The sequence below is a fragment of the Manacus vitellinus genome, unplaced genomic scaffold, assembly GCF_001715985.3.
Source record: "Manacus vitellinus isolate BGI_N305 unplaced genomic scaffold, ASM171598v3 scaffold_12_pilon, whole genome shotgun sequence".
Taxonomy (NCBI): Eukaryota; Metazoa; Chordata; class Aves; order Passeriformes; family Pipridae; genus Manacus; species Manacus vitellinus.
Window position 1 is genome coordinate 2,795,158 of NW_021938949.1, and position 27,797 is coordinate 2,822,954.

Below are 27,797 nucleotides of genomic sequence, written 5' to 3' on the forward strand. Positions count from 1 at the left end.
AACTTTTAATTTGTTAATTTAAATTTTCTGTTTGTGTCCAACAAGCTCCAAGTTGAATGTGACTGAGCTGTTAGGATAGGATGCCTCCACGAGCAGGGGATTAATATCAGTGTCTTCCAAGATATCTTCCAGCCCCTGAAAACTAGACCAATATAAATCTGGAGATTTAAATTGAGCTTGTACTGGAAAGTCCTATAAAACATCTGAAGAAAATTCAGAGTAAGCTTGATAAAGTAGAAAGATCAAATTACTACACCTTTGGTGTGATACAGGTAATGGGGAATGTATTAAACAACTTGCTTTTTTCTTCCTGCTGTTGCAAAGCCTAATGGAAGGAAGAGGAGCACAGAGGGACAGGGATCCAGTGTAACACCATGAGCTCAGAAGGGAGGCAATTCTTCCTGCATTTAAACATCCTCTTGCTCAGATTTTACCATGAGGTGGTTCCTCTTCTTGGCTCCTTATCAAACAGGCTTTCCTTCCCTGATTTTAGATACAAAACCACTGTCAAGACAGGTGTCCTCTTCTTTTCCAGCATAAAGAAAACGATGCCTGGTTTTATTGAAACCAACCCAGAGTAGTGTTTATTATTGAAAATATACAGTATTTTTGAACATCACATAAAAAGCCTGGTAGATACATTTGCTCTAGTTCAAAATGCTCAGTAGGTATCTTTGTGCAGTATGTAGCACTATCCTCTTAATGCAAATATCCTCTTCTCATTACTATTTTTACAGTGCTTCCCTTTTGTATTTTTTAAACCCAGAAAAGATGTTCTGTTTTCCTTCCCCACCCCGATCCTCTGAGCTGAAAAAAAACCAGAGACTTCCCAAAGGCTACTTACATTGTGCCAAAAGCGTGGGGCTAAGAGGAATAAGGATATTTTGTAGAGCACTTAGAGCTATTGCTGTCCTTTGCAAAATCTGTGTGTGCACAGGACACGGTGCTTGCAAGGCAAAGTGCCCCGTGTTTAACAGTCCAGTGATGCCCTGACAACTCCCAGTCTACCAAAGGGAGGAATGGGGAAAGTAGATAAATTTGGATTTTTCACACCAACTTCCAGACGCTCTTTTTGTGCTGCCACAAGTTCTCAAACGACAGTTCTGCAGAGAAGAAACTTTTTACAAAGAAACAAGAAAAGGGGTGGGCTATTATACACCAAACTGTTGAAATCATTGGGAATCAATGTACAGGGTGAGATGGGCAGTATGTTAAAAACAGTCTTTGTTCACCACAAAAAAAAAAAAAAAAAAAAAAAAAAAAAAAAGGAGAAAAAAATTGATTGTTCCTGCCAGTGTGCTGTTTCAGACTTTGCATTGTGAACTTCCACAAAGTGCAGTCAGGGTTGAACCTGTTTCTTCTTTGAATCTGTTTTACCACCACCGACTCCAAGAGGCTTTTGCCTGGTTGCCTTAAAAGCAGCATCACGGATACGGGAGATGAGAGTCCACAGGAATATGCCGGGCACCTCACTGAAAGGAGATCAGCGAGGACAGAGGAAGAAAGTTTGCAGAAAGGGGCTTGGGAAGAGTGAAGATCTCCGAAGGCCACCGGGTGGTGCGGGTCTGTGCGGGGCGGGTCACACGGCCGCGGTCTGTTTGATGCTGTGGAAGCTGATCCGTGTGGGAGAGGTGGGGATGGACATGGCCCGTGCCACACGCACTCGGAGGGAGTGATGGTCCTGCCAGCGGTGCCACCTCTTCCTGGCAGCAGAACGGACCTGGAGGAAGAAAGAGGAAAGAAAGTGAATCCTTGGAATACTCAGGTACCCTCTGGGAAGGGACGCTGGACAGCGCTGTGAATCTGAAAAATCCGGTATAATGAACTGCCCAGAGGCTTTTGATCTTTGAGCAGCAAAGGTATTATTGACAGCTCTGGGAGCAAGCCAGCTATTGCTGGACAAACTTGCTCGAAGGCTTCACACCAAAATCAGCAGTTTTTATACAATTTTCATATATGATTAAGTGCGTATTCATGTGATTACAACAACTATCTACACATATTAATAACAGACGGAGTATAGGTGGAGCTCAGGTGGGGCTTGAGGCAGTGCTTCTCTTGGCCCCCAATTTTGGTGGAAGATCCATTCTTCCTCCCATGGGTCTGGGGCCTAATTCTCATCTTCCTCAGCTTGACCTCCCTTCTCTTCTATTGTTATCGACCCGCTCACTGAAGCTTGGAGAAGGCCTTGGCCCCAGGTCCGTCTCTTCTATTTAAATCTCTACTTTATCTTACTGCATCTTAATTTATTACCTCCAGGCCTATTCTATGTTTCTTTTACCATTCTTTTAAGTTTTGGTCCAGTAGGTAGGACAGAACGAGTACAGATCGTTTAGATGTTCATAGCTTGTTAGCAGGCCCAAATTTCTCAGTTAACTCTTTTGGGCCTGGCCTCCTGTTTCAGCTGGGACAAGCGATGATGTGTGCCAGGGCACTGAAACATGCAGGCATTGATTCAGATGCCTAAACAGGGGTGTCTAGTTCATTGATATCCTCTTGGGTACTTTGGGAAAAACATGACTTTCACATATGTCTCATATCTGATGTCTTCAACACCCCAGAGCATTTCAAATGGCAACAAAGGCCTAAACTGAATCAGCGGAATCAAGCCCTTGAGACGGATGCACCCAAAGGATGGTGCACCTAAGGCCTCTCTGAGAGCTGATGGAGGTCTCAGCACTATCACAGGGGCTACAGCTGCCCCTGCTTCCCTTGTGTCTGAGGAATCACAGGTGATCTGACTGTGCGTTGGTTCTACAGCACAGACACACCTGACTCAGCCCTGTGAGCATCTTGTGCAGCAGGCAGGGCAGAGCTGCTCTGCAGTCAACAGAAGCTCATCCTCAAGCAAGTGCTGACAAACGGGCAAGATTAATCCTCAACTGAAGTGCATATTTTTTTACATGGAGCACAGAGAGAGCCCAGAAACTTTAGCTCAAATATATACTTATACAAGCAAGAGGAGAACAGGAAGAAGGAGTCCTAGCCTCAAACACAGCGGGAGAAAAGGCTTGAGGTACTCCTAATTTAGACCACGACCAAATCCCTGGCAGAGAAGACTCGAAGTCATAACCTGGAATGAAGCACTTAAACTAATTTCTGAATATTCTTGCTGATCTCTGCTTACTGTAGAGAGGAAAACAATTAAGACCCCTAACCTAGGCAGCTAAGTAAGCCTACAAAATTAGGGGAGATGAATCTGGGCCCAACTTCTTGGACAGTCAATGAGTCTGATGACACTTGGAAAAGATGTTTACATTCTGCTGCCAACCTGAAATCCAGTGAACTTTCAAAAAAGAGCATTTTTACATACAACCTCTATATCAAGACAGGGCCTCCTTTGCCAAAATCACATTTGTTTAGAAGATGGGGTTATTAATAATATAATGTAGAATTACATCTCAACTCTTGACCCACAGCTCTGCTCCTGACCAAGAGACAACCAGTCAGTATGTCAAAGGGTATGATTCATCTCCTCCTAAAGCAGTTGCTCAAAATAGGCCAGATATTGTGGTCAGATGAAAAATACCTGTATCCTTTAATTACTTATAAAATGAGTCTAGACAACTAGCTCAACTTGAGATGTCTAGATTATAAATTTAGCTAAATATAGACAATACTGACATCTAAGTCTGAATATTTTTCAGTCTTTAATGTACTTATCTTCACTGCATCCCTCTAGAGTAAAGGACTGCTCTTAGCCCTGTTTTACCACCAACAGCGTAAGGTTTGGGTATTAATAGCAGTGATGCTGTTGTAGAGGAGACCTCAACCTGGATCAGCTGCCATGGCAACTGTGCAAGGCCTGGGCTGAGCTTGCACAGTCTGTGTGAAAACCATGCTGGGGCAGGTTCTCAGCTATCAGCACCTGAGGGAGGTCAATCAAAGCCATCCTGGGTGTATCTGTCACCACCACTGGGACTGCAGGGGAGATGGAGTCAAAAAGAAAATTGCCCAAAGCTGCACAGCCACTGCTTTTCTCCTTTTATTTTAAAGCTTGGGGATTGCCTTCAGGTGCACTGTGAGATCTGCTCAAAAGATGAGGAACACACTCCCCAACCTCACTTCAAACCACACTCAACATGCTGTCTAAGGGTGCTCAAACATGTTGAAGAGCTCAACTAGCAAAGGTATTTCCCACCCCAAACCACACACTGTCAGTGTCAGGTGTCCTACATGAACAGGATGAAGGCCTGATGGTTAAAACCTACAACAGTTCACAAGGAGGACAGAGAAAGGGGGAAACCACACTCCTGCTCTCAGATGGTTTCAATCCTCCCATTGTTAGGTGGGCTTTCAGGGACTTGGACAGACCCGTGGTCTGGAGTGCTGCTGCTTAGAAACACTGCAGTGCTGTGGTCTGACACCAAAGAGTCCCCTTTTAACATAAGCTTTGTCCATGAATACACTCCATTGAGGGTTTGTGAGTACCAGTTCCATTACCAGTCTGGAAATATTGCCCTCTGTGGTGTCTTATCAGGGGAATCCTGAACCTGGAAATGTGACTTTTCTGTTAGAGCCCTTATAGAAGGCAGGGACTGGGCACACTGGACCCAAGGATTTCTTTCTTTGCTTGTTACCTCAACTGTCTGTGACCTGTGCCAGTGCCATGGTCTAGTTGACAAGATCATAGGTTGGACTCGATGGTCTCAGAGGTCTTTTCCAACCTAATTGATTCTGTGATTCAAGACAAGTAGGTGCAGATGTTTAGAGTAAGGTGAGGAGAGTGGCCCACTGGGTTTTTTTCTTTTGATTTTGAATCAATGATTTGTTTCAATATAAAATAATAACAAACTTAATAGGGGTCAGACATAACCTAATAAAACAAACGATATGAAGGAATAGGACTGGAGAAAGAAGAGAGAACATCTAATGAAAGAGGAACTAAAATTAAAAGACAGCACTGCCATGAAGAGTGTGATCATCACAAATGATTTTGAGATGAGAATGAGAACAGTGTGGTTAAACAAGAGTGCAGGGGATTTCTGGAAGAGCCTCTCATTATGATGTAGTGGCTACAGCATACCCTCACTAGTTTCAGGATGGGGTTTGCTCAGTTTACAAAATGAGTTGAATGAGACACTTAAATGAGACAGGCAGAGTCAGAATGGACCGACTCACTCACATTGGGCTACAGCCTGGACTGCTGACCTTCCCTGTCTCATCAAATCTCACTGGATCACTGAACCCTCCTGTGAAAACATGAGCAACAGTGGGAAGATGTGTCATGGTGTTGCATTTTCTGGAAGCTCACTATTTGTAAACCTACTGTGGTTCTACCTGAAGGGAAAAGGGATACTTATTTCTGATTCTGGATGTAAGGGAGGATATAACATATACCCAAAGGCAAATCCATGTGCCAGAGAACATGTGAGGGGAGGTTGCACCTCACCTGAAAGACTGATGCCTAGTTTTGGCCAGTTATCAGAGAATCCTGGAATGGTTTGGGTTGGAAGGGACCTTAAAGATCATCTAGTTCCAATCCCGTCACATATAGGGACAACTTCCACTAGAGCAGGTTGCTCCAAGCCCCATCCAACTACTGGATCCATTATTTATGTTTCCAATATAGGCAATGGTGAAAGAGAGACAACCCCACCGAGGATATGACTTAGACATGTGCAGTTAATTAGACCTTTCTCTCTCTTGCTCCTCTGGGTAAAAAACCAGTTTAAATAAATGTTGGGCACCTAAGACAAAGGGCATACGTAACATGTAAATTGTCAGAGCACTGTCATGGGAAATCACCCCACAAAGAACACGGGACCTGAAATGCAGAGGGATGTTGGCTCCCGAATGCTCATTTCTCTCCAGACGTCACCAAATGCTGAGATATTGTTAGAGAAAATTTTCCTTCTTTATTCTGGAGTGAAATTTGGTTTTTCTCAGCAACTAGTGTGAAGAGATACTTACTCAGCCAGTGAAGCCAGATTAGATTTATCATTTGTGCTTCAAATCAAGCCAATCAAGTCAAAAAGAGTCACCTGGAGATGAAGATGTGAGTCTAAACAAGGAGTTGTCCAAAAGGCTTTTATGATATGGTTTGAGACAGGATAAAAAGTAGTAGCAAAAATTCTGCCTTCTTGTACAGCTGGAGCCATTCCCAATGGACTGGGCACATGGAAATAGACTGCACTTAGAGGGGTGAGGGCAAAGCATTTCTTAGTGACAGAATAATTCACTGCAATTGGGATGTGACCAGAGTGCAAGCAGAAAAGGTTAAGCTAAAATTTATCTCTTGCAATTGAAGTCAGAATCAAAATGTTAGCTTAACTTTAGGTCAGAAAAGAAAAAGGAAAACTGGTTGTGACTACTATAATTAAAAAAAAAAAAAAAAAGGACACTGAAAAAGCTATCACACAGTGGAAGAGTAATAGAAAAAGAGAAGGTAAAATTCAAACATGGTTGTTAATCTCCATAAGAGATTAATTCAGTAATTCATTAAGCATTGGTAGAGTCAGAACCATGCCCTAGAGTCAGCATTAGCACATTTATGACCTAAAATTACCAGCACTTGCCTGTAATAGCCCAAAGATGCTACAGACTGCCATCAGTGCTTAGAGCTTAACAAAAGGGCTCTGGAACACAAATTATCAGCCTCACCCCTATGGAACTGTAGTTGCTTGAGAGGACCATGATTATCTGAGGAGAGAGCTCAGGTCTCTGTGTTGATCCCTGATCTGTCTTTTTCTTGCAAATTTTCCTCTTTCAGAATTACCCTTTCCAGCTTTTTGTGCTTTGTGTACTGTGAATAATTACAGTTCCTGAGTATGTGGTCAAATCAGACTTGCCAATATATTTGTGCCTACAGAGTGTGGGCACTGCTTTAGAACAGTCAGGAGGAAGGATTTGGATAATGGGATGGAAATAAATCAGTGGGTGATAGTTTTTCTCTCCTGATTGGATCACCTAACCCAGGACTTGTCAAACCGTTAGATCACACCTGAAAAATCACTAAAAAACACATCTGATAAAAAATATTGTTGAAAGCCTCTCCTCCTCCTCCTCCTCCTCAGCAGAATAACAACAAGAATGATAGAGATGGAGAGAAGGATGAAAACATTCAGAGAAGGTTTGCTTTTGATAAAATAGACATCAGTTTTGTACTGGTATTACCTGTGCTAGACACTGGCTGCTGGCTAATTTCTTGCAGCTATCCATTAGAAAGAGTCTTCAGTGACATTAAAAATAAGTTTTTGGAAGAAAAATATCATGTTTCATTGGCAGAGAGGAAGAAGGCTTGATCCATCTAAAGGGGCCCATTCACTTGGGGCTTGACATAACACTGAAATATAATAGTATTGTAGGTGCCCGATAAGAAGATCTGGAATAAAGGAGCTGTCATGGTAGCAGAAGCTGGAATTAAGACTGTTGGGATGCACCATCCTCTGTTCCCAGGGACACCTGGAAGTGTTGACAAGTGCGAGGTAGAGGGACAACAGGTACTCTCTGACTATAGGATAATCATGGTGTTCAGCAGTCTGTGACTGCATAACCCAAATTAAGTTCTTGCCATGCTCAAGTGTAAGTTTTTATTCCCAGAAAACCCGATCTGGAGGCAAACGAAATAAATTAAGATTTTTACACCTCAATGGCCTTTGAAACAGGCTGATTTTTGCTTTATGAAAACAGGTTTCAGTGTTCAAGTTCCACCCACACTTAAGTGCTTTGTGCCGTGTTTCAGATCCTTGTGCTGCAGTTGGAGGTAACTGGAGAATAATTTTGGACTTTAAACATCTTTAAACAGCAGTGCTAATGCTCTCAGAGAGATAGGAGTGTCTTTATATATATATTTTTAAATAAAGTACATCACTGAGCAATGACACGTATGTCCTACTGCCCCCTCTGACCCTACTGGAATGGCTTTACAAGGCCCCCCTAGACCCAACCTCTCAGGCCAAAGAAGCTCATGTTACCATTAGACCAAAAAATACTGAACTAAACATCTCCATAAAGATACCATTATCAGTATTTAATCCTCCTAAGGTCAGGAAGGGAAGCAGTCAAAACAATCTGCAAGGCTCAAAGGCAGAACAGGTAGAACATTTTTTTTGGGTGCTTGGGTTTTTTTGCTGGTTTTTTTTTGTTGTTGTTTTTTGTCTGTTTGGGTTTTTTTTGTTTTGTTTTCTTTGTTGGTTTTTAGGTTTTGTTTGTTGTTGTTGTTTTTTTCCCCAGCCAGCCTAAATCTCACCACTATTTATGTAACATTGTTAAGTTTCTTTTTCTCCCTAAAAATATTATCCTGCTTAACTGGTTTGCAATTCTTTTTTTTTTTTCCCCAGAGTCTTTGGCAGCAATTCCATACAACCTGGTAACAGGAGGAGAGTTTTCCAGCACCTGCCAGGCTGGGATGTTAAAAGTTTATTTCGAAGATCTCAACAGTGCAATTTAGTTATCCTATATAACTGTTTGAGAAGCTAGAACAATTCTGACTAGTTATAAACATTTGTCACATATTTTTTCTTTGGTGGAATAATATGCTGCTCTTCTCTTCTGGGCCACAAAGGACCAGAACTAATCATGAGGGAGGGGGGCCATGGATGCAACCAGCCCACCTCTGATTTTGTTGTGGAGTGCTCTGGAATTGTGTTCACAACAGCAGTGGTGTGATGAAAAGGAAGATGGGGTGGGGAAGAACCCTCAGTCCAGATGGAATTAAACTTTAGCCCTCTGGTCCACCTCCATATTCATATTTATTCAGAGATTTTAAGGAATGCTTAATGCATGTCCTTTGGGCTCAGGATGATTAATGTGAGGTCTTCTTGGATGGATGGGCAGGTGAATGACTAATCATTCCAGTGTTGATTCAGAGCTGGCAATTCTAATGAATACCCTCCCAAGATGATCAGATCAAAGTAAGCCACTTTGAGCTTAATAGGTTTTGAGAGACAGATGGTGCTTGGGTAAAGGGTCACCACGCAAAAAAATTAAACATATTTATCCTTGCCTTGCACCTTGTTGTGAGAATAATTTACAGTGGCATCTGATCTATTCCTCTCTGATGATGGTTTCCAAGTCAGATAATTGTTTTCCATTTTAAATGTTAATTCATAGATGATTATTGATATTGAACAGACAATACCAGAATCTGAGCCCTGCTTGAGATAAGAATTCATGTTTTGTAGGATGATTTCAGACAAAGGCCTGGTTAGATTCGTACCCCTCCAGGACATGGTTAGAAATGAAGGACAGCCATCTTATTATGGATATAGGATTTGTGAATTACAGAATAATTAAGATTGGAAGGGACCTGGGAAGGCCTCTGTCCAATGCCATAATCAGAGCAAGTCCAACAAACAAATTCTACCCAGCTTTGAAATTAGGTCAGGATCTTATCCAATCATTTTGAGTACAAACAAGGACAGAGATCTCAAAACACCTTTGAGCCTCTCTTCTAGTGCTTAAACATCCTCACTATGATTTTTTTTTGCCATATTTGAGCAGGATTCCCCTTGTTTCCTTCATTAAATTTCTTTGTGTAGCCTCACATCAAGCACAACCACTTCATAAATGTAGGTTGTGATTAAACACCATTGCCTTCATTCACAAGGCCCTGTAATGGGGTGGCTGTGTTATGATCTCCCACTATGGCTGGTAAGGTTTCCAAGCATTATAGAACTCTCTGAGGCATCTGGTGGTTATTGGAAATGGCATAAAGCACCTAATAACAAGGATGAGTGTTCTCTGGAGACAGGGATTCTTATTCCTCCGTTATCCTCCTGTTTCCCTCATGTCTTTACTGAGGTAGCAGGAGTGGAGCAGCCCTATCACTGAAGTTCTTGTTCCTCTGGAAATTCACCTGGATGGAAATATTTTGTTTCCTTTTCTGAGAGATGTTGCAGCATCTGGGATCTGACCTTCTCCCCTCCAGGCTCCAACAAACAGCTGTACAGGAAGATGTTTGGGCAATGAAGCTGGTGAGGGTTCTGGGGAGCAAGTCCTATGAGGAGCAGCTTAGGGAGCTGCAGGGATTCAGCCTGGAGAAAAGGAGGCCCAGAGGGGACCTTGTCACTCTCCACAGCTGTGTGAAAGGAGGTTTTATCAAGGTTGGGGGCGGTCTCTTCCCACGGGCAATTACTGACAGAACAAGGGGAAACGGCCTCAAGTTGCGCCAGAGGACGTTCGGGTTGGACATCAGGAGGAATTTCTTCAATAAAAGAGTAGTTAAGTACTGGAACAGGCTGTACTTGGAATATGAACCACTACAAATGCACTCCTTCCCTTCTCTCTCTGTAATATTTTACTTTCCCTCAGGAGAAAACCATCACTTGCAAGAAGGTCTGGCTGACAAGGTAGATACAACACCGGAAAGGGAACTGGTGGGAAGATCCATCTTCCTTTAAAGGTGTTTTATTTGGGATCAGTCAAAGACAGAAGAGAAACGCTGGGATTGCTGTACCCATCTGAGTGTCAGCAGAAGGTGCATACTTAAACAGGAGTTTTTTTGGGAATGCATTCCTTCAGCACAGCTTCAAGCCACTTGTACAATCACAGAATCATCTCATGGCCTGGGTTGGAAGGGACCTTAAAGATCATCTCATTCCAACCCACTGCCATGGACAGGGACACCTTCCCCTAGCCCAGGTTGCTCCAAGTCCTGTCCAACCTGGTCCTGGACACTGCCAGGGATGGGGCATCCACAGCTTCTCTGGGCAACCTGTGCCAGGACCTCACCACTCTTACAGGGAAGAATTTCTTCCTAATATCTCATCTAAATCTGCCCTCTTTCAGTTTGAAGCCATTCCTCCTTGTTCCACGACTACACGCTTTTTAAATTCTATCTAACCTTGATGTAAAAAACTCCATCTTAAACTTCTTTTTTAGTTTTTTTATTTTTAAATCCAGCATTATCTGAAACTAAATTCAATCTTGTGACCTCTGAGTTGATACACAAAAAATTTTGAGGAGCACCTTGATTTTTGCAGTCATTGAAAAAGAAGATCACATTCATTCTTTTGAATGAATTCATTCTTTTGAAGTGGCATCCAACACAAACGCATACATATTTTTCATTATGCCTGTTTTCATAACATCTTAAATTCTCAGAAACCTCTCACCATCAATTTTCTTGGAAGTCCTGAGATGATCTTTTCCACTTGGACTAAATGAAATTTGCATAGTTTTGCCCTCCAGTGCTTGTAGATTTTGTCTGTGTCCAAAAAAATACAACTATTTTTCCATAAAGTCTCTAGACAAATTAACGAGGCAAGTGCCAACAGCCTCTCGTGCCCATCCCTGGCACACACAGTTTGTCCAAAACAGCTTCAGAACCTTTCAGATGCAAAAAAACCCATACAGAACCGTAAAGTTTGTACCCAAACTGCTTCTTCTCCCCAGGTTCACTGCAATAATTTGTGTGTAAGGTGCTGGCTTGGAAAGAGGGGAGGGCAACAAAGCTGGTGAAGGGTCGGATGAGGAGCAGCTGAGGGGGCTCAGCTGGAGAAAAGGAGGCTCGGGGAGGACCTTCTCAGGAAAGGACCTGTAAGGATCATCAAGTCCAACTCTTGCCAACTCTGTAGGCAAACTCTTGTTAGGAATGGACTCTCACATTCCGAGTGTTTTTAAGAAGTTGATTTTGACCTTTAAACGCAATTTTAGTTGTACAGAAGTTTTGAAGCTACATAGACTGAGATGCTCAGATATTATGGAACTTCACTGACAGGTACAACATAAAGCTATCAGAAGCCAGTAGAATTTTCCTCATTATTTCCTCTTTCCTTTTTTCTTTACTTCATGCAGGTTTGTCATGACACATAATCCTGTTTCCTGTGACTCTATCGAAATGCTGCCTTAAGTAATATTTCTGCCATTTACTCAGATTCCAGTAACTGCTGTTAATGCTACTCTTGTACCCAAACCAAGTGATTTTCACACCAAACAGATTGGGAAATAGTCTCTTAACATTTAATAAACACTGCAATGTGTATGTGCACTTCAAAAATACAGGCAATAAATTAATTGCACAATTGTCTTTCCTCAAGAAAGGCTGGGTTTAATTGTAGCTTCTCCTTATTCTGAGAACATTAAAATCCAGCACAACTATGCAAAGGCTGCACCCAATTCCAGTCCTGAAAGGGAAGAAATTTTGCATGGGTCCCTCAATAAAAACAACATCATCTCTGCTCCTACAGGAGTTCCTCTATGTCCTGTTATTCTCCTTCATTCTCAGAATTACTTCCAGCCCTTAGTTGTGATTTCTAGACACAGAAAGCACATGCAGGATCTGGCTTGTAAATGCTTGTGTCCTGCTGAGAAAACTCAGCACAATGACACACCGAGCCTAAGAAAAAGAACCCCAAACCAGTAGTCTAACCAGGTTATGCAGGATTTTTTTCTGTGGCTACCTAGTGAGTAGAACATCTCTACAGCCATTCCTTCACACCTGGGGAGACCCACAGTGGTGTTTCCTCTGTCCTCCATCAAAAGCAGCAGCTTTAGTCCCACAGCAAAAGGAAATACATAAATTGTGAAGGGCCAAGTCTGCCTTTGAGAAAAGCTGGAGTAATTCACTCTCCCAGACACGAAGCACTAATTGAAGTTCTTATGAAGGACATGTGTTTTTTGAAGGCAATCCATAATTTCTGAACTCTGCTGCAGACAGTTATTGGCAGTTTGTAAGCACCCAGTGGCACGTGTATCAAATATGGAATGGTAGAGATGCAGCTGAGATGACAGCATTATTAAAGCTTTAAACTGATGGATTTTCTAGTGTTTTTCCCTGTGTCATCATTCAGAGCAGGCCTGGCACTGTTGGGAATGAGTAACCTGATAAAGACTATTACATGCATTTAAAGAACCCAACTCTGTCATAACTGGGAAACTTCAAGTATTTAAAACCTTCTGAGATAGCAAGTCATCAGCCCATCTATGACAGAGACAGGAATATCAGGAATATCTCACTGAAGAGATAATAACAAGGCTTCAGTGATTTACACAGATTTCAGGCTACTGAAAGGCTGCTCCTCACAGGTCATTTTCCTCTTTCAGAGCAAAATCTGGTACCTAGTGGGGATTGGGTGGCATTACCTTCATCACCACTTCCAGTAGAGATGCCTGTCTGAGGGCAGCTGAGCTTTCACAATAGTGTACTGTAAGATGCAAATTTGTTTTCTGGACAATATGATCACCAACTCAGGATGCTCTGAAAATTCATGGAATTTGCTACTTTTTTATATGCTGTGCAAAGCTGAGGCTGGAACAGAGCAGGAAATTTCGCCCTTTAAAGCTTTATGATACTTCAAAAATAAACATTTCCACGCTACATTAAGCCCATCCCAAAGTGCTTTCACAGTTTTGAAACAGATAATGCTGCAATATTTGGAGGGTTTGGACTTAACGTTGCACCTCAAAGAAGTAGTTACAGGGTTGCCATGGTTTAGTCAGTCAAGTAGGAGTTGCACATTGCAAACATGTGGCTGCAGGGAAGATTTCACTCACAAATTAAGCTGGTTTTGGGTGTCTACATGTGAATAGAGTGTGTAGGCAAAAGTGGATATAGTCCATACTGTCAGTGAAGACTAAAGTTCAGGTGAGCAGAGGGAGGTGTCTATTGCAGGCCAAGTTGATGACAAAAAGGTTATATCTACTGGCTTGAATTTGTGATATGGAAAGCCATTTGGTGAGCCCCATTATATCCCACTAGGCTTCCCACTTCCCAGTCAGATGTGAATCTTCTCTAGACCCTGCATCACTTGGTAAGACTCACGTGGATGCCTCAGATAGTCTACAGCCTCTCAAACTTATTAGATATCTGTGTTTAGGGAAATAAGACCACCTACGTCACCAAAGTTGGGTGTCTTGGACTGACTCCTGCAGAAATGCCCATTCCCACCAAAATAGAGTGATATAGCTGGAAAATCAGTTATGGAATCATTCCAGATCTGCTAGTAGATTGTGATCAAGGCACAGAAGCACATGAGTCGAATCATCCTGCCTTTGACAAGCTTGATTATGTCTGAACTCATTTAAGTTACAGGAGACGGGAAGTTGGCTCGTGGCTTTGGACAGACAACTTCAGCCTGCTGCAGTGAAGGGGATATTTCTCCCACTAAAGACAGCTGAAAGAATGCCAGAACAGCCAAAAAACCCTTGAAAACCTGGTGGGAACAGCCAGCTGATCCTAGTCCAAGTGCACAAAATGGAAGTGCACTGGATTGATAGAAAGTCCTGATGGGTTATGAAATCACAGCCTGGGTTCCAGCCCCTCGTGTTCCCTGTGACACCAGTGAAAAAAAAAAAAAAGACATAAAAAAGGCCTACTGTCTACATGGGAGATTCTCCTTCTGCATTTACAGTGTAAACCTGATGAATGTGACAAGTAGAACTGAAGGGGCTTCTGGTGCCTTAAACCTTATCAGATGGTGCAGCACAGCAGCTCACAAAAATATAAGCACAGCCATAAACAACTCAGGTATATGGCAAGGTTTGGAGAATCATAGAATATTCTGAGTTGGAAGGGGCTGACAAGGATCATCGAGTCCAATTCTTGGCCCTTCACAGGACATCCAACAATCTCACCACGTGCCTGAGAGCATTGTCCAAACCCTCCTTGAGCTCTGTCAGCCTTGGTGCTGTGCCCACTGCCCTGGGGAGCCTGGTCAGTGCCCAACCACCCTCTGGGGGAAGAAACTTTTCCTAATGTCCAACCTAAACCTCCCTGGCACAGCTTGTGGTAACTGTGGTTCTACAGTTAAGCTGCCTGCACTTTTGGGGGAAGGTTTAAACCCTCTATTTAAAATGGAGTGATGAGAATTTATGGAAGGAAAGTTGGGAAGAGAACTGAGAACACTCTGCTGCCAGCATATAAAAGTGGCACATGCCTAACCTGAGAAAGCTGTGCTACTTCTTGTTAACACCACCTCAGAATTAATGAGGAAGAGGGGAAATCACTAAAATAAAATAAAATACTGGTGCTTCATTGTCTGAAGTACAGAAGACGTTGCAGAGCAGCAGGATAAGAAGCCAAGCCCATTCTTTCTCATAACCCACAATGATATTAAGAACCAGCAACAGCAAAATATATATACCAATAGAGCAGGAATAATGAAGACATGGAAATAATTTCTGTAGAAACACAAATTTTAACTGGACAAAGATGACACACTTAAATGCAGGTACATGAGACAGTGGCAATGTAAATAGGGGTAAAAATAAATCTTTCACACTTTGGGGTGGAAGTCAAACACTGGATATTAATGAAACATTTCTTGCTTGAGTGGTTGTACCTAAAATTAATTCTGAGGAACACCGTCAATCTGCCCCCAACCCTCTTTTCTGAATGCAACAGGCATTGATCACTCAGAGACAGAAATCCACACGGAAAAACTAACTCTCTCAGCTCAGCATGGCAATCCCATTTTAAAAACAGGTCACCTGCAGCGTATCCTTAGCAAGAGCCCAGCTCAGAGGTAATTAGGTATGCCCAGAAATCATATTTTTAATTAATGAGAAACTTCAAAGAAGTCTTAAAACGAAGAACAAAAATTTCGTAATCTGAGAAGGCTTCTTTTCCTCTGCCCTGACCTCTCAGGTAATAACCCAAATTTGATAGAGCTTTGAGAACAAAGGACACTCACAAAGAGGGCTGGGAAATTCAAGTGCACAGTAACAGTCTTCTACGACAGACTGATGGAACTGTGACCCCACATAAAAACATCTCATGTCTCTGTAATCAGGCATTCAAGTAAGTTCTGCCTCCCAAGAATTAATTACTTACCTCACCATTCAGGAAGCAGTAAAATACTGACACAAAGAAACCCTGGAAAGAACAGAAAGCAGTCAATTATTAGGCAAATATTTTAACACTTCCACTGATAGAGGGGATTGCCACTAAAGCATATCTACAGCATCCAGCTGCCTCCCAAAATGGCCCAGACCCCTCACAGGTGCTATGTCATGTCTGACAGCTCTGTGTGGGTGTCTCAGGCACTCAGAGAGGGTGTCAAATGGCTTTAGATGGTCTTGTGTGGGCAGGTTTATCATCAGGTTGCTTAAATTCCCCTGAGCTGAAGGGCTCTGTGGAATTTATTGACAGCAGTGACTAGACCCCTGTAAGGACGGCAAAGATCAGAATTCCTGTGAGTGGAATCCTTCCCATTTTTGGTTTTAGCAATGGACTGTAATTATTGTCACCATAAAGGAGAGATTCCCTGTGCTTTCTTTCTTACATACATCTTCATAACACTAACAAGAAAACAAGCAGTGCAGCACTTTTTGAGACACTGAGTGTCAGCAGATGAAAAGTACAATCAATTTTAGGGAATGAAACGTGTGGATTAGTTCACTGTAAAAGGCTAAGGTTCCTTTCTTCGCAGATTAAAAGTGACATTTTTCATTTTGGTTATTCAGTTGTGATTTCTGGGGAGATTGCTTGTGTGTCACAGATAAATGTGTAATCAGTAAAAACAGTAACCCAAACCTCATAACTTTTATAAATCCATAACCCTAGATTTGGCTTGACAGCTGTGTGTTTGTATTGACACCCCTGGGTATCAGGGTGCTCGTTCCTGCACAAAGGAGGTAAAATATCAATGTCAAACATGTTTCCATCCTAGTTCTGAAAGGTCTTTAAGCAGAAGTAAAGCTGTAGGACACAACTGGGCAGAAATGTGGGGCTAAAGATCATCCAAGGTCTTCAGTTGCTTTTGGTTTTGTGCCAAATTCAGAAAGCTGGGGCAGTTATTCACATTCCACTGCTTTTTACATCCTGGTAGAACTCCTGTTAAATTCAGGGAAGGGAGGAGATGGGACATGTGTTCTGATGGTTGAGTGAATGCACCATTGCAGGACAGCTGGAGTGAGAGGCTGGGCAGTACAGCCAAAGTCTTCATCTCCCAAGTCAAATAGGTAGGTGTTGTTTCCCTTTGTTTTAACAACACCTAATCTGTCTCAACCCACTGTGAAGAGAGCAGTACCCTGGGAGGGTGATTCATCATCCTCTCTCAGGCAGTTAAAATGAAATATCATCTCCCCACTGACTTTAGATGGAGCCCAGGTGAGGAGCTGTAGCTGTAGACTGAACGTAGTGCTGATATTAAGGGGGATGAATTCCTCCAGTACACACCTGAAAGGAGATCTCCACTCCATATGACATATTTATATGTCTGTTGTGTATATGTGAACTAATCTGAGCTATTTTCAACTCGTTTTTCCATCCTAGACTTCATTCCCATAAGATTCACAGCTGAAAAGCCGTGAGGATCCCTTTGGCAGCAGCTGATGCCAGCTGTAAATTTGCTCTCTTACCTGAAAAGACTGCAGGAAGGAATTGAAATAGATGAAAACGATCTGGGAAATGTCATCTTCGCCAGGGTTGACAAAGAAAAGCATGTAGGTGATGCCCAGCAGAGGCAGGAGGACTAAGGTGGCTTTGACTGCCTTCCTGTGGGCAGGAAACAACACGGGAGTGAACACAAGGAAGGACAAGTGTGGTGGGGTGGGAAGGAGGAGCATGGAAGGAGTGACAGCCTCCCCTTTCTGACCAGTGCCTGTCCACTTAGAGAAACATGTTCTGGGAAAGGTTTTGCCTTTGAATCCTGCTGTTTGTGCCCACACTCTGAACCCCAGGGGATGAATGGGAACGTTATTTATATCCCTCCCTTTTTCTCTCTTTTCCCTTCAGCTCCTCTCCTAGCAATAAGTCTTGCAACAGGCTGAAGCCTGGAGACTCTCTGCAGGTTTGTTGGGTGATTTCCTGTACCTCAGGGTGATGTTATCAGTGCACAATTTAGCTGCTGGCCAGGGCAGGAATTCTGTGCCCAACAGACCTGCTCTATTCCCTATTCCTGTTTGATTCTCTTTGGAATGTTAACCCTTTCTCCCCCTCTCTCTGCAACACCTGCACACTAAACTCAACTGCTTAGAAATAACAAACAAGCAGGTGGTGTACAACAAAGCATAAATGATTATTAACAGAATTAATAGGGGTTAATCCTTATTATTGGTACTAGAATAGTGTCTTGGGGTGTTGGCTGAGAAGAGCTGTAATAGATTCTGTACAAACACAAAGACTTCAGCTTTGCCAAGTCTGTATAAATCTCTTTATAATGCCATAGCAGGTAGATAAAGACAGACAGGGGAGCACAGTAACACTGCAGAGTGACAGTCTAAAAGCAGCTGCCACATCGTTTAATATCTGCTTAACAAATGTTTGGACTGCTTGGCTTTAGAGCATCAAGGCTTGCCCCAGGCTTTGCTGGAATTCTAGGGGTTTCTATTTAGGCTGTGAGAAAGACAATTCCCTCACAGAGCCTGTCCTGAGGACAAGATCCCGTCATCTGATTGAGAACAAAGGCAGTTACTTCAGATTGCCTCAGATTCTAGTATTCCTAATGCTCCCTGAAAACTGCAGAGGGGATAGAAATATACTGATATTTGAATCAGGGCTTTTTCAGGCTAGTTTTAATTTTATGGCATGAGGTCTGAGCAGGAAAATGGGGTATTTTCCCCTTTTTTTCTCAGGAAATTCTCAGAGAAGGGTCTGAACAAGAACATCAGACCAACTGCACTAACTTCCCCTTTGTCCCAAAAACCCAGACTGGAGTAAAAGGAAGGAATCAGGCAAAACAACAAAAACTCATTACTGCAGCAAAACTGCCTCTCAGGTCAAGAGCAGACTGATGGGAGGACATCAAGATTCCACTCAGCTCAGTACACTGAGATTTTATCCAGAAATGATTTAGAGGATTGAGACCAATCTTATTCCACAAAACCTGTGCTATTTCCTAGTGTAAGGACCTGCCTGTCCATAAATGCTCCAAAGATAGTGGAAATGGTAAGAAAAGGGTGCTCAGCATCTCTTGTCTCTGAGAATTTTCTTTTAGACTGTTTAGGCTGATCTCAGCCCACACTGGTGCCTGAAGGGGCCAGGCCACCTTCCTTCTGCCTCACTAGTGCTTGTGAGGTTGCACAGTCAGCCAGTTATGGGAACTGATTTAGCTGAGAATGCCCCCCCAAATTAAGGTAATGATCAGTTGAGGATCAGGTCTGTGATTCCCATCCCCTACAACTTAAAAAGAGCATTAGATGCCTGTTTGCACACATTAAACATAAAATCACAGAATCCCAGAATGGTTTGGGTTGGAAGGGAATGTAACCATCTTGTTCCAACCCCCTGCCATGGGCAGGGACATCTTCTGCTATCCTGGTTTGCTCCAAGCCCCATCCAACCTGGCCTGGAACACTTCCAGGGATGGGGCAGCCACAGCTTCTCTGGGCAACCTGTGCCAGGGCCTTACACCCTCATAGGAAAGAATTTCTTCCTAATATCCAATCCAAACCTACTTTCAGTTTGAAGCCATTCCCCCTTGTCCTGTCACTACATGCAAATGGTAAGAAGAGGGTGCTCAGCATCTCTTGGCCTCTGAGAATTTGCTTTTAGACTGTTTAGTCTGAAAATAAATATATATTCTCTTTCTGTCTTTCTTCTGGGCTCCCTTCAGGTGCTGGAAGGTCACAGTTAGGTCACCCTAAAGCCTTCTCCAGGCTGAACAATCCCAATTTTCTTAGCCTTCCTGATAGGAGAGGTATTCCATTGTTATAATCATCTTGGTGCCTCCTCTGGCCTCGCTCCAACAGGTCCCTGTCCTTCCTGTGCTGGGACCCCAGAGCTGGATGCATTACTCTAGATGGCACATGCTTGTGCACATATAGAAATTGATAAAGTTCCTGCCCTCACATGAGATCAAATCTTTCAGATTTCATTGAAAGGGGGGAATTTCACGTGTGTGTTGGGCCATGTGCAAGTCTGGAGGGCTAAGAGAGTGGTGGCTGTGGCTGTGCACATCTCTGTGCCTGTAAACCAAGGCTGTTTGTGATGACTGGACATTGAAATGGAGTGGACAGAACAAATGCAGGCAAAATTTTATGGAGAGCCTGCAAAAATAAGCACTGTGTGCCCAATGTAGGAGCTCCATCAGCAGTGGCACCTGGAAAGACAAAGATGGGACAAGGACAGGACAAGCAAGGCAGCGCTTTGTTAACACCAGAACAGCAAGAAGCACCAGCTCACTTACCTGTATTGTATTGTCTCTGAAGTGGTTGAAGCTCTCAGCTTTGTCATTAAAATCCTAACTATGTTAAATAGAAATACAAAATTTATCTGGAAATAAAAGGAAGAGAGAGAAAAAAACAAGACCAGTGAGTCAAATAATGGCTTAAGGGTTGTGATACACCCTAAAGGGCCCATTTTACACTTCCAGTCTGACTGAAAACAGCCTCTTGGTTTTACCATTGATTGCAACAGACCCAGAATTTTACTAGAAATACCAGATTATACAGAAAACATCCAACAGCTGTTAATGTTTCCAAAACAGCAATGAAAGTGGAGTACAAAATTAAAAGTTTGAGCAAGGAATTTATTTTTATTTCCTTTTCTCCTTTCCTGGGCGCAACGAGGAACTAAGGGTGAGATTTTTGGCTCTTTGCCGGGCTCATCCAAGGCTCCCTGCACAGAGTGTTGGGCAGCACTGTGCTGTGATGATCTGGGAGGTGTTTGAACCCATTCTCCCATTCAACAGGAGGCTGAAATGGTGGGGTCAGACTCCCCAAGTACAAGGCTGCACTGCAGAGAGCTAAATGTGAAACAGTCACCACCAGACTCCCTTTGTATTTGTATATGTTGCACTCCACAAGAGACCTTTAAAACAGAGCAGATGAATCATACCTGTAGAGTGCCTCCTTTTTTGCTCTGTCTTTAAAGATAAAATGATGGATTTACCACTTCCCTTTCTAATCTGCTGAGCTGGGTAATTATTATTTGTGTTATGGCCTCACCCCTGAGAATTGAGATTTGCTCTAATTACCGTTGTTGTAGCATCTGTTAGGGAGTTTCTTACGTGAGTTTCCTGTCAGTGTAAACAGAAAAGGGAAAAAAAAAACAAATTGAAGAGAAGGTTCTGATTTGTGGACTGTGGTCAGTGGAAGGTTTTGGCACTTAGGAGCAAGTTTTGAGTGGCTTTCAACACACAGAGTAGCTTATAACACACTGATCTGTTTCCAAGCTATCAGTGATGCAGGCTGTCAGAACCACAGAGCTGTCCCCTCAGGACTGCTGAGGTCCCAACCCAAGCCCATGAGAAGGTATTCACCTCACACCCATTCCCAGGGTCCCAGGACTCCTGGCATTTTGCAGCCTATGAATGGAACAGATCTGTGATTCACTTCCAACTGTTTACAAACACTGCATCAGAGCTGCCAATTTAAAGGTTTTCTCAGAATATGCTCCTTTTCCCCCCCCCCCCCCGTGCTAAGCGGTGCATTTCAATGATCAGGGTACCTTGGCATCCATCAGACCATTCATTCCCTGTGGTTCCTGTAACACTGTTTATGACAAATGGTGCAATAAGCATCCAAACAGACACTGGGAGGCTGGCAGCATTGAGAATTGTGTGCATCAAGCACTTACTACGTGAGACACAGAAACGCTGCTCTAGGCATGAATGTGACATTTTTGGAAATTATTTTCTTAGCAGAGCAGGGCCCTGGGGAGTACAAGGAATAAATAAAACAGTGCAGTTGGTATATTTGCTCTTGTTAGAATTGTTTTTTTGTCATATTAAGAGCTTGAAGTCGACTGGCTCACAAAAACAGCTTCATATCCCTGTTTTGACTTGAATTTTAAACTCCTCACACTGGTGACTGCTCTGTTTCTCAGTTACAGAAAGAGAAATATTCAGGCAGTCCCTGAAATGTCCAGGCTCAGGGGGAGGTGGATGAGAGTGTCTCTCATCCACAGAGATCTTTTGTCTCTGAAATTCTGCTGTCAACTCTTGAGGTTCTTCACCAGCTCAGAGCCATGTTTGGGTAACTTCTACTGAAGATGCAAAAAAGGCACCAATCTGAAACTTGACACTTTTGGAATCGTAATGGAAAAGTGCCAGATTGAATTATAGAGTCCTAAGCAAGAGCAAGTAAGATTAATCACATGGGATTAACATGATGAACTGGACTGGAGAAGGCATTTCAAGTTTCCTGAGTCCTGCTTTGATGTGACAGCATCATTCCATTTGAACTGGAAATTCAAATTGCCACAGACTGCATCAGAAAATTAGGGATTTTGACCTTTTCTGAAATTAAACTGCAGAAGTGTGATTCATCAGACCAGGAGGATAATTGCCAGCTGAAAACTTTGGGTGTTACTTCACTAGAAACACTCTTGTTCTATGTAAATCAATTTTTCATTCTCCCAGTTCAGCTGCCCAAGCCAAGACCTGAGCAGCACTCGAGGCTCTCCTGCACAGCTGAAGACTATGGGTGGCACTGGCACCTGTGACAAAGTGCTGGTAAGAGACCTCAACTCTCTACAAAAGCAACAGGAAGGCAAATACATCAGTTCTTACTTTTAACAAGCTGCCCAGGTGTCAGAAGAAACCCTGATAGGGACATTATTTACAATTATATTTTCTAGGAGAAGGGAACAGCAACACTGAAACTGAGTCCTCTTCTTAATTTTTACATGGAATATGCCACACATCCTTAGTCACCTGGGCAGTGTTCAAGCCTGTGGGCCTGAAGGCAAACACTAAAATCCACTTGGGGAGTACTCAGTGATGTCCAGTCTGCATTTCAGAGGGACTGTCACTCTGCTTCTTCCATTAATATTTGTAGTCTTCTTCTACAAGGCTGCCTTTCCCTGTAAACCAGAGAACTGGGTTTTTTTAAAAGGCTGGTAAATGGGACAAGTGGAAGTAGAGTATCCTGGATGGAAGGTACTGGAAAAATGAGTTTCATATATATGCCCAAGAGATGATGGCTGGGATGCAGAGGATCGTGAGTCAGGAGAATCCTGTGGTCTTTTTTTAATGCATAAAGTTAGAAAAACAATTCACAACTCTGTCTGGAATCCATGAATAATGTATGCAGCTATTTCAAGGCTTGGTTTTCCACTTTCTCATAAGTCTTCTCTCCACAGCTGTCACTGCATCAGGACAGGACACAGGTCCAGCCTTGTTACACACACAGCTCCTGGTGTTGGCTTCATCCCACGGGCTTCTTCAGGAAAAGGAGTAGCTAATTCTTTCCCCATTCTAGATTAGGTACCTAAGAGAACACCCAAATGACTTGATCCTCCCTATAAAGCAATTCCATCACATGATGAGGATAAGACGAGCATAAGGAGATGAGTTAGATTGACATAATTTAATTTTAAATTATTTCTAAGCAGCTGGTTATCCCAGGGTCTATTTATACTCAGCGAAGAGAAAGGGAAACTTTTCAACAGTGGTTCATTTGACATATTTTAAATGAGTGGCTTGGACTTGAACCAGCTGCCCACACAAATCACCCAGTGATCTCCAGGTTGTCCATGACATCCCCCCTGAGCTTCAGCTGAGTGAATGTGGCTGTATCTACCGAGGTTCTGTGACATTGTCATCTGTGAAAGCTTAAAAAATGTTTTGAGGCACCAACATTTTGTCTCTACTAAGGTTTCTCTGAGAGATCTTCAAGACTTGAACAGGATAAGCCCTAAAATGCAGAGCTTAGCAAGCAAAAAATTCCAAGGCAAACGATCAAAATGCGGTCACATCAAAATACTTATTTTTGGTTTTGCCTACTAGAAGCACATTTCAGTGTGTTCACTTTTAGTGATTTCTTTTCCAAAAACCACTCCATTTCAGAAAAACACTTAGCTCAACATGACCTTTTAGCAGCGCTCAGAGAGGTCTAATCTGCAGATCAATTTTCACTGCATAATCAGATGGGATTTTAATTGTCCATTTGTCCCCACAGGGCCTGAGACCACAGCTCATTGGGATGATGGCTTGAGTTTGTTCAGGACAGAAGACACAATCTGGGAATCAAGCAGGGAACAGGCTGCTGCACACAGCCTGCAAAAGCTGAAGGATTGGAAATGAAAATGGAGCTATTTTCTCAGCTGGAGAGAATCCACACAGTTCTAGTGACTCCCAGATTGAGTCTGATTTACAGGCAAAGAAGATAAAGCCTCTGGTGTTTATCCCTCATATGTACAGCAGTGTTTCAAAGGAAAAAAGATCTTACTACTGCAAAGTGAATTTTCCTAGAAAAGACCCTCAGTGCTGTATTGAGCAAAGTACACAATTATTTGTCAAGGACTTGCTATTATTGGAGCTCTATGTCAACAGACTAATTTCTCTCAGAGCTGGACAGCTCTTGCAAAACCTACACATCAGTTCCATAAATGGAGACAGGAAAGATCATTTAAGAGGAGTAATGATGACAGGCAGTTTATCCTTTCTATTTATCCTTAAGCTGACTTTATATTTTCATTCATTTCTGTATATAGACATTTTCTGCTTCATAATGGAAAACAGAATTAAGGATTTTTACCTTAATATTTATTGTTGGATAAAATGAATCCAAAGCTGAAGTGTTGAAGACAGAGTAAAATGGCTTATTTCTTCTTCTCTTACTTTTATTTATGCTATGCTAAGAATATCTTTATTGCTGGAATAAGATTCTCTCCAGCTACAGATGGGAAAGAAAGAGTTTTCATATCTTGCCAGAGCTTTGGAAGTTTAGTCTTTCCATTTCTAAATTGAGATGAAAATTCAGACCCCCAAAATGGAGTTATAAACCAGCGATCCAAAAACCATTTGGACCATCTGCTTTGGCACTGACCAACTATAACCTGAACACACAAACCCAGAAACTCTTCTGAACCAAAAGAAACTTTTCACTGAGTGATTTTTGGTCATAAAATTTTTGTTTCATAAAACCCAAACTCTGAGAGAAAATTTATCTTCCTTAGCAAGATGCAATTGCCAAAATGCACAAAAGAGGGAACGCTGACTCTGAAGGTTCCTTTGCAGTTTTCCCCAAGCCCAGGAGTTTAAAAGGGAAGTCATTAAGCTCTTCTCTTTCGAGAATTTAATGGACAACTGGCATTTATTTTGCTCATTTTCTGCTGGGCTTTGTATTTTATGCTTCACAGAAAGCTTTTACTTCTGTGCTTCTTAGAATGTTTGTTCCTCTTCACTCCCAGGAATTGTAAAAATTATTCCATTTAGACTTTGTATTTTTATGCAATGTCGTAAAATCCACCTCAGGATTAAGTAACCCAAACTGAGATCAGAGCAGTCATTTCAGGGGGAGCATTAGATGCTGTCATCCTGCCCTCAGACGAACAGCCTGGCAGTTTATTAATGCTCTGTTTTAATTGTTCTCCCATGCTGTCCTGACACCATCCTCAGACAGTGCCTTTTTATCACAAAAGTTTCCTTTTCAAAGGTCACAGGCATCACAATGACTCCTTTGGGCACAGGGCTGGAAAATACTTTTATGCACAATCAGGAAAAACGAGAAGTGATTAAGAAGAATGAGGCATAACGAGGTGATGGTCATGATCAGGGAGACTCTGGAAGAGACACCCTGGGGCAGCAGGGAAAGATCCACTGCAGGGAAGCAGGGCAGGAATATCCATGCCCTGGAGATTGTATGGGAGTGGTGTTTTGGTGGGGAAAGCAGGGAATGGTAAATGGTCAGATATCTTCCTTACACATCAGCAAACAGACGCTTTGCCCACATTGCCACGTAAACCTAAGTCCAAACTCTAGTCCTGGTTGGGATCACATCATTTCCCCACTGGAGCCCTGCATCCTGCATGAGCATGTCCACAGCCTTTGTCAATCTTACAACCTCCTCTGTGATCCTCTTACTATTGGGATGGTCCTCCTGTCTCTCCTGAAACACGTCATATTCAAAAAGCTTTGTTAAAAACGTCAAATGTTGCAATGCCAGAACACACAGACCCTTTCAAAAGTAACAGAGTGTTCTCACCTGGAGGGAGTGTCAGCTCCTGGACAGCCAACTCATCCCACCAGCCCATTGAAAATGGCCAAGACGACATGACAGCCCCAAAACATGGTTACACTGACGTGAACAATCCACCTGGTAGTTCCCCAGGCTGGGCAGGCTCAAGTTGTCACATGGTGACAGCAAGAACCACAAGACCAGAGAGAGTTTCTCCAAAGAGAAACCATCCAGCAACTTGCTGAGGAAATGTGATTTTTTATCTGGAAAGTGTTCTAAGGCTTAGGATGAATTTTGGAGAAATTTTGTTAGCAGTTGCTGGTCATGTGAGATTCTTATTGGCTATGGAACATCTCAGAAACAGAAAATTTAGAAAATGGGAGACATTGTAGAGTGTACATGGTATTGGACACCTTGTTTGACACTATTGGCTGCACAGCTACAAAATGTAAATGGCAGGAACAAAGTAATAATAATGATGGCAAAATTGGAGATAAATTCTGGTCGACTATAACTAAATTATCATATTATCTCTGTCCTCCCTGTAGCTGGGGCAGCCTGCTTGCAAACCAGTGAAAATTATGATAAATGGTTTTCTTGCAAGAAAATCTCAGGGACATCAACAGTTTGCAGGTTATGAACTGCAACCTTGCAGCAGTGGAAGAACTGCTCATGTTTAGAGAGAGAAAAATTTAAAAAATCAATAGGAAAATCATTTAATAATTTAATCAGCAATCCAGTGGTTGAGAAAAACATGAGACAGTCAGATAGGAAGGATAAGGGAAAAAGAAAAAGATATATCAATAATAATAATAATAATAAAACCTCAGTCTCTCAACAGAACAATGCAGAAGTGGAAGCATAAGGGTGGAGAGAGTCAGCAGAAAATAAGAAAATATTCAGAGACTAAAATAAACCACCTAAACACTCGATATTTACTGAAGAAAGTTTCATGGTCTTCCAGAGCATCAGCCAGTGGTTGCTATATATAGCTACTGCTACATCCCATAACCTGAAGCTGAGCTGGACAAACTCTTTGTAAAGAAGAGCATTTGTAGAAATAAAGTGTAAAAGGGAAGAATGATATGCTTTGTGAAGTCCTCTGAAAGAGTCAGCATGGGGACAAGGGAGACCCTGTGGTCAGTGCATTCAGGTTTCTGAAAGGAATTCAAATTTGTTTCCCTAAAGGTTCCCATTGAACTCGTTAGAGGTTTGGAGGGAAGAGCACTATGGATAAAAATACATGAGAAAAAGGGTAGGAATACATAAATATAAATATAAATATATATATATACACACATATATACACACATATAATTTCTATTTTATCAATGGACAGAGGCTACCCGCATATCTGTGCTATTTTACACGCATCTATAAACGGGAACGAAGAACAGGCTGATAGATCTTTAGTGACATCAAACTACTCAGAACAGCTCAAATAAAGCCTGATTGCAAAGAGCTGTACAGGGACTCACAGCACTAAGTGATCAGGCAATAACATGGCACATAAATCACTTGATACAAGGGTAACGCTGTGGGGGAAGAAAACAATCTTAACTTTACCATGGAGAGTCATGAGCTCTGGGCATTTTCATTCACAAAACAAATGTTGGGATTACATTAGCTGGCTCCCTGAAAAACTTTATCTCAAGCTCCCAGTGAAAGAAAGCAAACAAACAAAAAAAAATTGGAATTACTGAGAAAGTAAAAGAAAATAAACCAGAGAACGGGATGCTGCTGTAAAAATCCATTGGTGTGTTCACACCTTGAGCACTGGGGCAAGCTTTGATCTTGCCACCACAAAAATGCTACTTGGTGAATGATTAGAACATCATAAAGACCACTTGGGTGCATGTGTCAGCCCTCTCCTGAACAAAATCCCACACTGCAACAAGGACAAGCCCATCTTCCTAAGGACTCTTAACTCCTCTAAAGCACTTGTCACCCAGGAATCTCAAAGCAAAGAAGATAAGTATCATTAAGTTTGCTTTAGAGCTGGGGGAAACCGAGCTTTGAGCAGCAATCTAACTTGTTCAAGAGGAAACAGCTGATGCAGGCACAGGCAG

The 27,797-nt window shown here is 42.3% G+C and overlaps 1 protein-coding gene across 3 annotated transcripts in view; it reads right to left on the minus strand.

Moving 5' to 3' along the window:
* Window positions 1-1,261: 1,261 nt before the first annotated feature.
* CRHR2 (corticotropin releasing hormone receptor 2) overlaps window positions 1,262-27,797 on the minus strand; it is a 141,615-nt gene continuing 115,079 nt past the window's right edge. For all 3 annotated transcript variants that reach the window (XM_025896822.2, XM_018089228.2, XM_008923667.3), the window contains 4 exons: window positions 20,013-20,098; window positions 17,245-17,380; window positions 15,716-15,757; window positions 1,262-1,720 (listed from right to left, as the gene is read on the minus strand). In XM_025896822.2, coding sequence (XP_025752607.1) covers window positions 1,580-1,720; window positions 15,716-15,757; window positions 17,245-17,380; window positions 20,013-20,098 — 405 coding nt within the window. In that variant the 3' untranslated portion in view covers window positions 1,262-1,579. The remainder of the gene's footprint in view (window positions 1,721-15,715; window positions 15,758-17,244; window positions 17,381-20,012; window positions 20,099-27,797) is intronic.